The sequence below is a fragment of the Drosophila persimilis genome, unplaced genomic scaffold (genome assembly GCF_003286085.1).
Source record: "Drosophila persimilis strain 14011-0111.01,24,50 unplaced genomic scaffold, DperRS2 tig00000002-arrow-pilon, whole genome shotgun sequence".
Lineage (NCBI taxonomy): Eukaryota > Metazoa > Arthropoda > Insecta > Diptera > Drosophilidae > Drosophila > Drosophila persimilis.
Window position 1 is genome coordinate 8,309,748 of NW_020825289.1, and position 13,875 is coordinate 8,323,622.

Below are 13,875 nucleotides of genomic sequence, written 5' to 3' on the forward strand. Positions count from 1 at the left end.
TAATTGGGAACGTAATGTGCGCGGGGCAAGCTCTTAATCATTCGTGGTCCTACAGGTATACATTTTATTAAGATATACACTTTACATTTTCAGGTGATGATTGAAATATTGCACATCGGAGATAGACGAAACAGTTAAAACATTACTAGAAACAGAGACACACGGCTTTAGGGCTTGGTTAAAAAACTAGGACTAATAAATTTAGACGGTTGGAATACTTTTACGCATGAATAGATTTGTGGAATTCTAGAATTGAGCCGATATCATTTCTGGCGCTGGCGCTGCTTTGATTGAAGCAGAGCGGAAAGCACTAGGGCCGTGTCCAACTCTTGCTGACTGCCTCGCTCATTGTCCAGAGAAATCTCGACGGCGCGCTCATGGAAACGAGCCAGGACACGAGGCCGATAGTCTACAGAGAAAATAAAATTCAAATAGGAAAGAAAAAAGAAGAAAATCAACACGCGAACTCACCCACACTGCCCGCCAGGGGATTGCCAGTGAGTCTAAGGGACTCCAGCAGTGGAAGATTAGCCACATAATCAACCTCTTCGAGATCTTCAATCTGATTGCAGCTCAGGTCTAGATTGACCAATGAAAGCAGCTTGCGCAGGCCTTTCAAAGACTTGAGCTTATTTTGAGCCAGCTCCAGTGTGACGAGATTTCCCATTGTCAGATGCCAGTCCACGCACTCGGCTATAAGATTTCCGGACAGAGAGAGCAGCTGTAGATGGGGAAGTTCGTCCAGGTTTTGTACAACCCGGATGCGATTCTGCTCAAGCACCAGACGACGCAGTTTTGGTGCTGTCCTCACACTGCCATCGATTTGGGTGAGCAGATTGCCAGTCAGATCCAGGTCAGTTAGCTCCTGCCACGCATCTGTGCTGATGAGGATACTGCCGTTTGTTGCGGAGGGTGGCCGGATGGCCTCAGGCAGGAGGCTCGGAACATCGCAGTACTTGTGCAAGTTATCGCAGAGCAGCACCTGGCATATGTTTTGTATAGTCGTGTTGTGAACACAGATTGTTTGTAACGTTGGCTTCAGGAGCTCAATGTCCACGATGTTCTCCGTGGACAGGGCCGAGAATTTGAGGGTTTTGAGATTTCGAAATGCATTCAGATTGAAGTTTAGCCTGTTCGGAATGATATTGCTTCGCCCAATGGGTACGTCCACTGTGTTGTAGTCCTGCGCATAGCTGGCATTATCCTTCACTGGCGTCACTACCAATGCCACGAGTTGTGTGCAGAAGTCCAGGACGTGCGAGAAATCGTATTTTCCGTCACGATCCACGTTCGGCGGGCAGGGAAGACTCAGACGCTCGCTAATGGCAAAGACCTGTGCATAAGGTAGATGATTCCATAAATAATATATGTAAATAGTATCTCAGCTACATTTCTTAGTATTAATCGCAATTTATATGTGTATATTACGCTGCCTTTGCAACTGAGTCCACAGATATCTGAGGATAAATTTCCCGCTCTTCTTTTGCAATGAACTTAGACATCAGCTTATAGAGTAATGCGATTCCCAGAAGCTTCCTCTGCGTTGGTGTATATTTGTTCTTAGCCGGACCGAAAAAAACACCCACTCGTCGATTTGTCAAATGGTTCATGCCCAGGGCATTAATCATGGAGGCCTCGCGGGTTTGCGCATCCGCGGAGGATATGCCGCGAAAGCCACGAATCAGCACGATGCCGCGTTTCTGCTCCCAAATGGACAAAATTAACGCTAGTTTCGGATCCTTGGCCTGCTTGATGCTGTCAGGTGTGCCAAGAAGTTTCTCGGCTTGCAGAAAGTGGACAAATGGACGGATGCCCTTGCCCTTGCCTACATAGAAAATAGCACTTAGGAAAGTGAACCAGACATCAATGCAGTGCATTCCTGGGGCCCGATTCGCAAGCTTGTTTGTTACGCGGGGATCCAGCAACAAATAGTTGAAATATTGCAGATCTGAATTCCCCTGTCCGCGATGCCATTTAATGTGGTGGGCGGCATACTTTGAGAGTTTTTTGATGCTCTGGTAATTGTTCTCCGACTGCAGGGTCTGTTCCAGCTCAGGAGAGAAGTTTGTGTAGCGCCTATTTGCGATAGTGCCAAGGGAGTACTTGGCACCTCGAAAGTGGATAAAGTTACTGCCTAGTTTTTGCAGCTGCAAAGGCCAGCATGTGACTATAGAAGTTAACAAAAATTTCGACATTTCAATAAATAAATATTACTAGTATATACTGTGTTCGATTTAAAGTGTGAATTATATCTGAAACATGAGCCTACATATATACATACATATATATGTTGCAGGGATAGAAAAGTGAGATTTTTCTCACCTCCAATGCCGACAGGTTGTATTCCTTTTTGGAACTGAGAAGCGCATCGCCGCTCTCGTCGAATAACTTGGCAAGATCCTGCAGCAAATAGATAATGTCGTATTTGTTGAAATCCAGGAATTCAGCCAGAGCCCGCGGTAGTTCCGTGCGAAAATAGATGAGCAGCTCCTGCAAGTAGGCTTCCAGTTGTTCCCGACGCTGCTCCAGAAACGCTGGCTGCTTATTACCCACAAGCTGCGACCGAGATCAACATGAATAGATATACGAGTATGTTTTGTTTTAAGGGGCGTACCTTTTTTGGGGGCAACAACTTTTTGCTGATTGCTATATCCTCCACCAGCTTATCATGGAGCTGGGCAAAGTCTCGATAGCGCCGCTCCACCATCCATTCCACCTTTGCCACCCGCACTTTGATGTCATAGTAGGTGACCCCGCCGCTGGAGGTTTCATTCGTGTATTTCGGTATTGTCACCGTCGTCTCCTCGTTCTGGCGGTAATAGCAAGCCATCGCTGTCCTTTCCCTTCCCTCACAGATGTTTGACGCATTAAACAAGTATTTCTAGGCTAAACATGAATTTAAACGGGGCTGAAAAGCAATTTTCTAATTTATTGCAATTGTAGTTAATTAATTGCACAGCTGTTTACTGTTATCGTTTAGAGATGAGCGATAGCTAATCACAAGGAAGTCACTGTCACTGCGGCATTAAATTGATAGTCACGACTTACACTTAAGACTGGGCTTTGACAATTATTAAATGAACATGTCCATAAATGTAATGAATCATTGTAGTTCGTAGTACTAGCGATGTTCACAGCTGCCAACCGAAGTTGCTACTCTTCACCGCCTATCGATATATTCCTATCGGTGGCACCTTTTGTTTATGTTTTTACTTGTTGGCATTTGTTCTAAGAGCGAAATTAATCCAACGAAGCAATGCCACTGGCTGGGCCACCTGAGAAATAACTATTATATCTGAGCTGAAAGGAGACGAGGGCTAAAAATGGCATTCCTGGGCGACTGTGTGATTGTATTTGTGTCGCAGGCAAGTGGTGGGAGATCTCATGTTGATGCCAACTATTGAAATTTCAATTGTTTTTATTTGCAGATGCTGTTTTTTGCCGGAGGATGGATGTTTTTCAACAAGGAACTCTTCAAGCACTATGAAATTCGCCACATATCCGTTCAGCTGATCTTCTCATCCACCTTCGCCTTGTCGGTGACCATGTTTGAGTTGATTATATTCGAGATCATCGGCGTTCTAGAGTCGAGTTCCCGGTACTTCCATTGGCGCTTGGGTCTCACGTTGCTACTGTTTATGGTGACGGCTGTGATACCGATCTATATCTGCCACTCTGTGATACACAGCATTTCCTTTTGTAAGTTGTCAGCATACCCTCCAATATATACTCGCTCCAAATCGCTGAATCTTCCTTAGTTTCCGACAAATTGGTGAGAATATTGACGACAATCTGCTGGTTTGTCTTTCTCTATGGCCTCTGGCGTATTGGTGAACCATTTCCTCTGCTTAGTGCATCCCACGGCATATTTACCATTGAGCAGGGCGTTTCCCGGATCAGTGTCATTGGTGTCACTGTAATGGCCATACTGTCTGGATTTGGTGCCGTGAACTATCCTTACACCAGCATGACCTACTTTATCAAGTAATGTTAACTGCTCTAAAACGTTTCTTATCATTGTGATGTACATTTTATTTAACTTGTTTAACAGGCCCGTTTCCCGTAATGACATCATCTGTTTCGAACGTCGATTGGCTTTGACGGTGGATATGCTGACGGGCAAGAAGCGACGCATTGCTATGGCTGCCTATAACCATAATAAACAGCATAGCACAAAGCCCAGAATCTGGGAGATGATAACGTCGGCAGTGCACCGCACAAACAGCGGCGAAGGTGGTAACGCATTGACCATCAATCTGCGTTTAAATTAATTTCGTTGGTGATTTCCAGACATCAACCAACTAAAGCAAGAAGTCTACGGCTTGGAGGAGCTACTGCGCTCCGTCTTCCTGGAGTTGAATTCACTGAAAAATATGGAAGAGCGTCAGCGTTGGTCGGAAACGCTGAAGGGAAAGTACTTTAATGTGATTGGACACTTTTTCAGTGTCTACTGCGTCTATAAGATATTTATGGTAGGTCAACAAAAACATAGTTTAACATTTATATCGAAGTCTTTATTTACGTTTTTCCTGAATAGTGTTGCATCAATATCATATTCGACAGAGTGGGTCGCAAGGATCCCGTCACCCGTGGCCTGGAGATAGCCATCCATTGGTGCGGCTTTGACATAGACTTTGCCTTTTGGAACCAGCACATTTCGTTTTGGCTGGTTGGCTGCATCGTGATCACCTCCATACGTGGCCTTTTGCTAACCCTCACTAAGGTAGGTGATAAAAGCTTAAGACTGTTTTTTTTGGCTCTAACTTTTTCTGTTTTGCAGTTCTTTTATCGCATTTCATCGAGTAAGTCGAGCAACATCATCGTACTGATCCTCGGGCAGATCATGGGCATGTATTTCTGCTCCTCGGTGCTGCTGATGCGCATGAATATGCCAGCCGAGTATCGGGTGATCATCACCGAGGTTCTCGGCAATCTACACTTTAACTTCTATCATCGTTGGTTCGATGTCATATTCCTGGTCAGCGCCCTGACTACCACCGTTGTGTTATATCTGTCTCGGAAGCCAGTTCCTTCGGATGACGCCGACTTGCACTGAGAGAGGAGAGACAGATAGTCTCTCTATTAGGTTAAGGAGAATTGTCTTAGAATAATTTAGTATAACTACGGCAATCTGAAAGTTGTTTAAATCAATGTATATACCAGTGTATACCAATGTATATATTTAATGAACTTTTATGTAACTATCTAACTTCACAATCAATGCACAAAAATCAAAGTTAAGTATATCTGTTTGAGAAAATTAAGTATCGAGTTGTTTCTCTTTATAAAACCATTTTGAGACGCTATGTCTGGGTTTAATTCTGTATTATCTGTATAGTACCGATTTCCCAGTATTTTTGAAGCTTTTCTAAGCTTTGGAGGCTTTCATTTCCAGCTTTGCTTTCTAGGTCTCTGGGTTGCTGGGTTACGACGTGACATAAGGTTGTTGACTCAACATTGAGAGAGTCCAGTCCGCGCACCAACTTTGAGCGCATTTCAAATTACTGTTACGCTCCAATCCCACTGTTCCCAGGATCTTAACATAGTGCTCTATTGTTCCTTGAGGCAAGGCGAATAGAATTGTCTTGTTGGGTAATTGTGGTGGGGTGTGGGCTGTGCTATGGAAGTATTGGGGTAGCTGAAAGGATAGGGCGGATAGAAACTTGACTGGACATTGCCAATGCTGTTCAAATATGAAATTCAATTAAAGAATATGAATATGTAAGACTGTAAGAAGCAATTCCTTTGAGATATCCGCTTCTCTTTACTCCGAATTTCTCATCTCTCCCAAACATTTCATTTCATTTCAATTTCTGTGAATTTGCACGCACCTGGGGCTCATCTTGAAAGAAAACATTCCAACCATATACATGCAGTTTCATAGGCGTCTACAGGCAAGCACTTCTGGTGTAGGAAACACTTCCATAAAAAAGCCCTTTCAATTAAAGGTGGACGACGTTTCCCAAAAAAAACAGAAGCACATCAGCCATTGAATTTGCAACTGTTCCCGCTCCCAAGCCGATGGCCCAGCACAACCCACTCAGATGAGGAGCAACTTAATGGGCTATTCCGGGACCGCACATCGCTGGCTAAAAATGCCATTAAAATGTTGCGGCTGCCGCAGATCCAACTGGGCGGAAAAAATACATTTCGAGTGTCTAGATGAATAAATCATGAAACAAAAATGATTGAGGGGTTCTCATGACGGGTTCCTCACGCCCTCACGGGTACACGCCCACGTTGATAGAGTCAGTCGATGTCTCCCAGAGCTGCAATCATGTCGTTGCAGGACATGAGTAGAATGTCGAGGAATCAATCAGCTCTAAATTCGATGGGTTTTATTTACAGAAAAACGGCTATGCTCGGCACCTATCTATCCATCGATTTCATCGATTTTTGATTGATAATGTGTTTGGCCGTGTTTCCCCAGTTGGCTGCCCGCGCTGTCTCGGGGCTGGCTTCATGGCCATTATGCAAATGTGGCCAACAATTGATTAGAATTTTAGTGTGCCATTGCACATACGCCCCGTCCCGTATGCTTCGGCTCCCATAATTAACGCTGTATGCCCCAGTCACGGTTGGCTAATTAGCATAAATTCAATTAGGTTTCTTGTTTGCGCCTTCGGTTGTCTCTGGAGCCTTGGAAGCCGCAGTCCACCCTTCACTCTCCTTCCCACCTCCACTTTAGGGCACATTTGCGCTTCTGGCGGCTCTCGCCTCCACGTAGGGCGTGGCCATACTTAGCATATTTCCTGTTTGACATCTGACCTTTTGTTGTGCATTCACGGAATGTGTGAGCGTCAGATTCGCGCGCTGCCAAAGGTACTGCCACAGGAACGATTTGTGGCTGTGCCGGTTATCTGTCTCCGGCTCTGGCCTCGGGACAAGGGAAAGGCATTTGCATAAGCAGGGAGGCGTTTCTTCAGATTGCCGACGAATCCGTGACAAGTTATGCAATAGGTCCTCTCGTAGGTTTTACATATGTACGTTCCCATGGGAGATAAGTGTGATACGGATAATACTACTTGGGGGACTGGTTACCAGGCGGATGAATTGATTCTGAAGTGAAGCCAACAACTGCCTTAATGGCCATCGTTAGCCATTCGTTAACCTTTAGCTTTCGCTTCAGCCTCATTAAACCTCATCTACGGTGGTCGTCGGAGAGGCTCTACCTAGCAACCAACCAACTAATTAGGTTCCATCTCCACTTCGGGCTCTGCCCACGTCCTGCGTTGCTCATTAGTGGAGGACTCCATATAATTAAAGCCCGGCCAGGAGCAAAGTGCAGCAACAATCAAGGAATCAAGCCATCAAGGAATTCTGCAATTATTACATTGATTACCAGATGAATGCCATAAATGGCCGATACAGACCCGTAGGACCCTGGCCAATACACCGAGGTGGTGAAGCTACATACAGAAATGTTCAGTTCATTAGCCGAGCGCCAGCACTGGCAGCATTTTCCAGGATTACCTGGCCATTCCACTTTAAACTTTAAGCGGAATATTAAATATCTCAATACAGATTTGCAATCAAATTATTTGGTATATCAAATATTTAAATGGCCCGCAGTGCTCCCTCGGCAAAGGGAACTGATGGCCAGTCAATGGAAGTTGGCCAGCGAACAGGGGGATCGATGGGGTATTTTTAAACAGAAAACACTCGTAAATGCTACGATAATGTGCAGGGTTCCCTGCCAGAGTGCATCCGTCCGAAATTGCTATAATTTTTTCAGCTCCACAGCACAGCCACAGACACAGACACCCTGTTTTGGTAGAGTAATATATTTTTTGTTGCCTTAGCCCTGATGTCGGTATAGTCTATTTATTCCCAACTGGACCCAGCTGTGTGCAATCATCGTTTGATGCTGCTGATGGAGTGGCTGTGGTAGGAGGAACAACCTGGGCTCAGGGAAGAACTTAATTATTTTGCGTCCTTCAATATACTGTAAGCCGTCCGATGTGATTGTGGGCCGAGTAAGTATGTACATCTGTCACATTTGGTATATGGATGGAAGTACAGAGGTGTGTTAAGCTTACTTTTATGCGTCCAAGGCCGCCTTGACCACCTGACAGGACAAGGCGGTAAGCTTTCTCAAGCTATCGAACATACACCCCGAGCCATTCGCTGCAAGTGCCGCAGGCCGCAGCCCGCCGCTCCTCGCTCTCCATCTGTGCCCCCACACTCTTTTACTGGGCCAAGATTATTGCTCCATTTTGCGCCCCAATGACTTTCCCTTCCACTAACGGCAAAGTTTAACCCGCCTGTGTGGAGGGAGGATGAGAGGTGAGAGACTCATAAAAGTGTCATAAATGTTGATAAGACATGTTTGTCAAACCTCCTCGATTGCCCCGTGCACCTGCTCGTGCTGAGGGGAAGAAATGATGTGCCAGGTTGTTTGTCTGGCAGATATGCTATAGATTACTTTATTACCCCTACAGCAAGTCATCTATATGTTGCATACACAGTACTTGTACTTGTATGTCTGTCGATTTATTAGCATAGCAATTTGTGCGCCAGCCTAAGAGCAAAGGACATTTCTTTCGAATAAATGGCATTTTCCAGCAGCTTTCAGCAACTGTGTGGAGTCATCTCTCATCCGGCCAACAATGGCGGCCACTTCTCCAGTCCTCCGTCAGTGCAGAGGCCGCAACCCATGCAATCAGCACTCTAACTGGCCATTTGCTGGATGCCAGCCGGGCCGGGCATCGCCTCTAACACTGCCAATGATGGCCTCAATCAGAGCTGTCATAAACAGCGACAATGTCGCCCGACAGTCCCCATGGCTATCGCATGGATCCAGTCGTCCATTGAGAGAGAGAGACAGACGGAGATGCAAAAGAGTGAGCGAATGAGAGCAATAGAGAGGGAGAAAGGAGTGACAGTTCCATCGGTTGATTCTTGTGTTTCTTTGTGGAACCATCAAGTGCCATTAATATGGAAATTATGCAAATCTAATTGACTTTTGCCGAGGCACACAAACACCCATTGTAGTGTGTTGTTGTTGTTGTTGTTGTTTTACCCATCGCGAAGGTGTTGATATGCGATTATGATAGCAATTATGTTTCGTGATGGAGATGTGAGAGAAACTTAAAGACGCTGAATAGTGGAATTAAATAGAGTGTGAAATCCATAATGGAAGCCTTATTAAGCTTATGGAAGCTATAATCGTAAGATCCATGAATATTGGAGTTGCTCCACGCTGGCTTTTTCTCTTCCTTGACGTGTAAACCTACTGAAAAGAATCTTATATCAAACACAAATATTTTCCTCTATTTTTTAAAATTATTCTTGAAATGCCGCATTATCAATGTTGGTGTTAGGGCTGCTCTGGTCCTATGCCTATCTGTGGGTAACGCTGGAGAGTTCTTGGAACTATAGCCAAACGATTCTGCTGCTATATAGATCCCAGACTTCGATCTGAAAAATGAAATGTGAACGTCTCCTTTCTCTTGTACTGGCCAATTTCAGCTACATCAGTATTCACACATGGTCTACTGTGAAGATTCGTGATGCAGAACCCAAAGCGGGCATCGTAAACTATTTTAAATTGGGCGAACAGTTTGGTATATGTATGTATTTCTGTGCACTTGACCCCAGATCTATTTGAAGTTTAATTTGTGCAGTTATGTATTCGGCTCTTAAGCAGGGAATTTTCCCAATAAAGTTAGCCTCAAAGTTTCGTTCGCTTTAGCGGCGGACAAAGTTTGTGGAGCGCATATCATACATATGTACGCCCCCGAGTTTGACGCACGAGGTTTTTTTTTTGTAGGAATTTTTAACTGTGTCGACATTATGGCAAGTGACGAAGGACAAACGGTGGAAGGAGGGGTGTGGGGAAGTTGTGCTAGAAAGTGTCCTACTTTGTAGTTGGACACATAAATTATATAATCAAATTTCGAAGTTATTATTCAGGGTCTTTCGCAGCTCGTTTTGCAATACAAATATCCTTTCTGCTATGGCCCTTTCCCTCCAATCAAATAAGACCCCCACTCATTACCATAGCCAGGCCATGAATGTCAGTATAAATGTATACAAATGCAGATAAATCTGGGCAAAGCCCCCAGGCGAATTACGCATACGCATCGTGAGCTGTTCTGCTCTGTGGGAGTTTAATCGTGAAACATTCGCCTGTCCCCATTGGCTGGTACTCCTGGCTGATATCATGCTATGTGGCTACACTTTCGGTCTCAGTTTATGTTGCTTCCACTCAGAGCTGCCGCAGGTGTTGGGCTGCCACATTTTTCATCTTCCTCCTCGCTTGGGATTGCGCTCTGGAGCGTTGCGACCTCCCAGTTACAGAGTATGTGACGATTGCCTGGGAGCTGAGGCGCCACAATGGTGCTGGGCACAAAGCCTTGACTAATCAATACGTTGCGGCATTCGGGGGACAAATGGGCCAACGGCTCACTAGCTATGAAACTTTCTCAGCTGATTGTGGTATTGATTTTGATTATCGTCCACAGCGGCACAGGTCGGAGACAGTGTCCGATGGGCAAGCAGTGGAATAGGATGGCCATGAAGTGTGAAAAGTACTACTTGGGCTCTTAGTCGGACCCGTTATCCCCCATCTTATCGCACATAATGAGCCTAATGAGTTCATTTAGCTCTGCCGCATTAATAACTACAAAAAAAGGTGGGTCGAGACTATTAAATCTAACGGCAACTAATTTTTGGGCTAAGCTTCGCAAGCCCCCAGAACATAAAAATAATTTATAACATTTTCGGGAATAAAAGGATTCAGAAGGAAGCAACAAAAATACAGAGATGAAAAATTAAATGCCATTTTGTTGGTTTTTCTTTTATTTTCTTGTCGAACAAAGCGTTTCTCCGGACAAAGGTCTTCAGAAATCTGTCAGCACTCCGCTTTGGCTAGTCCCTGCTTGAATCCTTTGTCAATTTGCGGAAAGTGATCAATATGCTGCTGAATTTATCCTGAAATGGCCCTCAATTTGCACCTCAATCAAAACTTTTATTAAGTTCCAGACACCACCAAAAATGAAGTGGGAAAAGGGTTATAGCCTCGACTCTCGATTATTTTTACCAATGACAGTTGGTATTCCCATTGGAATACTGATTTCTGAATGGTTATTATTCGTAAGCCTGGAAAAAAGTCATGTGAAATATTCCGTGAATCCATACCAGGGGATTCCGCAGAAATATTGCCACATTTTGTTGCATTGATGCATTCAGGCAGCACGAAAAACACATAAATACAAATATATCGGAAGCTGCAACAAAATATAAACAAGATATGCTGTCCAAATATCCGCAGGCCCACCCCACCCGCCAGCCGTGTGCTCCGTAAATCCAGAATGGCCATCGATTTTTTGTTCGGGGCCGCTTTAGTTTTATTATTATTATCTGAAAATTTCCGCCTGTCGCATACAAATTGAATAATCGGGTGGCAAATTCCAGGTTCCGCCACGCTCTACACTCGTTCTGGTTTGAGTGAGTGTAATTATAGACCGCTAGACAGCTGGACAGCTGGACAGGTGGACAGGTGGACAGCTTGACAGGATGGAGCTGCCCGGCGCAGCGCAGAGGACATTCTCGTGTGTGTGGTCACAGCCATATGACGTGTTTTGCGCCTCTACGTCTATGGCCGGGATCTATGGTCCACATAATAACTTAAATTACATTTATTTAGAGGTGGGCGGAGATGCTAAAGGGTCAGGCTATGATTAGGCCATTCAACACGATGACGGGCCTGACCATAGGGAACTTGTTTAGCTATTCATAAACATACACCAGATGGTATGCAGAGGAAGAGTACTCGTAGTATACATATATTTTTGAGTAGTATATGTCCTATTTTTAAAATTCTCGGTGAAGCATCGTCCACTTCGCAAGGGTAAAATATTTTAAGATGTTTAACTTTTCACTGGATCAAGAGATAAGAAAGAGATAAAACCATATCCCCCCAGGACGTAGCTGCCGGGCGGTGCCAATAATGAACCACCGCAATCAATGGGGGAGGACAGGACCAAAATGATGGTAAACAACTTGTTTACGGGCTGCAATTGCAGCCACCCAAACTGTGGGCAAAACGTCATGTCCTGGCAGTTGGCCAACAAATTAAACCTACACTCACCCTGTCAGCCAGGTTGGCCAGTCCTGCCATTCAGTCCAGGCTGCTGCTCAAGTGAGACCAGCTCAAGAAAAAGGCAATCAAGATGGGGGAAATTCTGTGAATAATATAGAAAATTCATTCGAAACTATAGCAACCAGATGGTTCAACTTAACATTTCTCAGTAAGACTAAACTCCATATAATACCCAGGATATCTAATCAATGTGGAGCTGGAGCGGAAGGAATGGACTGACAGTGGCAGCAAGAGTATCTAATTTGAATGCTTTCCGAGTGCCGAGTGCCGAGCGCCCTGCATCCTGCTCTATTGCTCCATCCATATTTTGCGGTTGGGATCCGCACAAAAGGTGTGAACATTAGCAGCTGACGCAGATGCCGGAGACGTAGCCGAAGCCAGAGCCGGAATGGTGGCTCGGCTCTTTTGATGTGATGCTGTTGCTTACTTGGCACGGATTCATGTGCCTTCCGTTGCAGCCCCACCCGCTGTGGCCTGTCTGCCGTTGCTGCTCCCGCGCGAAAGTGGTCTCAGAAATTGAAAGTTGAGGGAGAGGAAGACTGGCAATTGCCGCTGCAAATGTGCGATAACCGTACACGTGCGCCACCACAGATGCAGCGGGAAAAGCATTGGCAGTGTGCGTTGACTGAATCGAATTGTCAGTCGATTTTCCCTTGAGAAGAACATTTTAGGAGCTAAAAGGCTGCCAGTGCCATCGATCGCTGAAAGTGCTATAAAAATGGATGTCTGGCCTTTAGTTACCCGTTGGAAGGGTTCCCCTTCTCGGGCTGCAAATATATATGGGGATCCCATCAAATTGTAAATTGCAATCTGCCATCAAAAAGCTGCAAATTTGTTGCCCACTCGCAGGTCTTACATGGCACTTCATGCTCTCACGAATGCTCCATTACGAAATGGCCCCGTCGTTCTTGTTGCTTCTGCACTTACACAGCGCTTTGTTTTGCATGCCTCATAAATTGCGCATACGCCATGTCGCACAGAGAGGCCACAGAACAGGGCCTGGAGTAGGACTAGGAGCAGAGGCCACAGCAAGAGCCAGCGTTGAGCATAGATATCAGCACAGACGGCACCACGCATAAATTCAACGGCTGAAATATTCGTGAACCGTGAAGCGACACATAAAACAAGTCACAAAAAACAGTCAGCCGAATGCTCCGAGCACTTTAGACGGTTCTCGCGCTTCCAGAGGATTGGGATACCAAATTGACATGTACCATGCAATGGAAAGCAAATTGCTCTGGTAACCTGCCGCCGGGTGTGTATCTGTGGGTGCACCTCCCCGTCTATCCGCCCGGTCCTCGTTTCGGTGGCAAGTTTAATTTGGAAGTAACACCTTCACTTGGCCCATTCTGGTGGTGCACTCTCCGCGGATTTAAGCGAAATTTCGTTTCACAATTTTGCACATCACTTGGGGGGAGAGAGCTCGTTCTCGCTTTACTATATACTATATGTGATTGCTTGAGAACTTAAATATTTGTTGGCTTTGACTCTGCCTGTAAACATTGGCGCCAGGGATAATGCTGTGAAAGTCCTTTCGCCACTGCTCTGACGTCTCAAGTGCTTGCCTTTGCCCGGGACTTACCTCCACTAGAAGCCGTACACAGGCCCATCTAGGTCAAGCATTGTAAGAGTCGGCCTTACCATCATCATCATCATCATCACTATCATTATCATCATCATCCTCATCTTAGTCCTCGTCGTCACCGCCATCGCAGTCCTCGTCATTGTCATGAAAATTTCTTGTGCTAAAACTGTCAGTGAAGTTCATG

At 45.3% G+C, this 13,875-nt stretch overlaps 2 protein-coding genes across 2 annotated transcripts; one reads left to right on the forward strand and one right to left on the reverse strand.

Annotated features, from left to right (window-relative positions):
• Positions 1–58: 58 nt before the first annotated feature.
• LOC6590540 (nischarin) lies at positions 59–2,908 on the reverse strand. The gene is made up of 4 exons (XM_026985800.1): positions 2,615–2,908; positions 2,323–2,556; positions 472–1,333; positions 59–409 (listed from the first exon to the last, which is right to left on the reverse strand). Exons 1-4 carry the CDS (start codon positions 2,828–2,830, stop codon positions 264–266), a joined length of 1,458 nt encoding a protein of 485 aa, XP_026841601.1. The 5' UTR covers positions 2,831–2,908; the 3' UTR covers positions 59–263.
• A 299-nt stretch (positions 2,909–3,207) lies between these two features.
• LOC6590541 (Golgi pH regulator) lies at positions 3,208–5,240 on the forward strand. The gene is made up of 7 exons (XM_026985801.1): positions 3,208–3,365; positions 3,429–3,699; positions 3,759–3,984; positions 4,052–4,233; positions 4,291–4,472; positions 4,538–4,723; positions 4,781–5,240. Exons 1-7 carry the CDS (start codon positions 3,324–3,326, stop codon positions 5,054–5,056), a joined length of 1,365 nt encoding a protein of 454 aa, XP_026841602.1. The 5' UTR covers positions 3,208–3,323; the 3' UTR covers positions 5,057–5,240.
• The last annotated feature ends 8,635 nt before the right edge of the window (positions 5,241–13,875 follow it).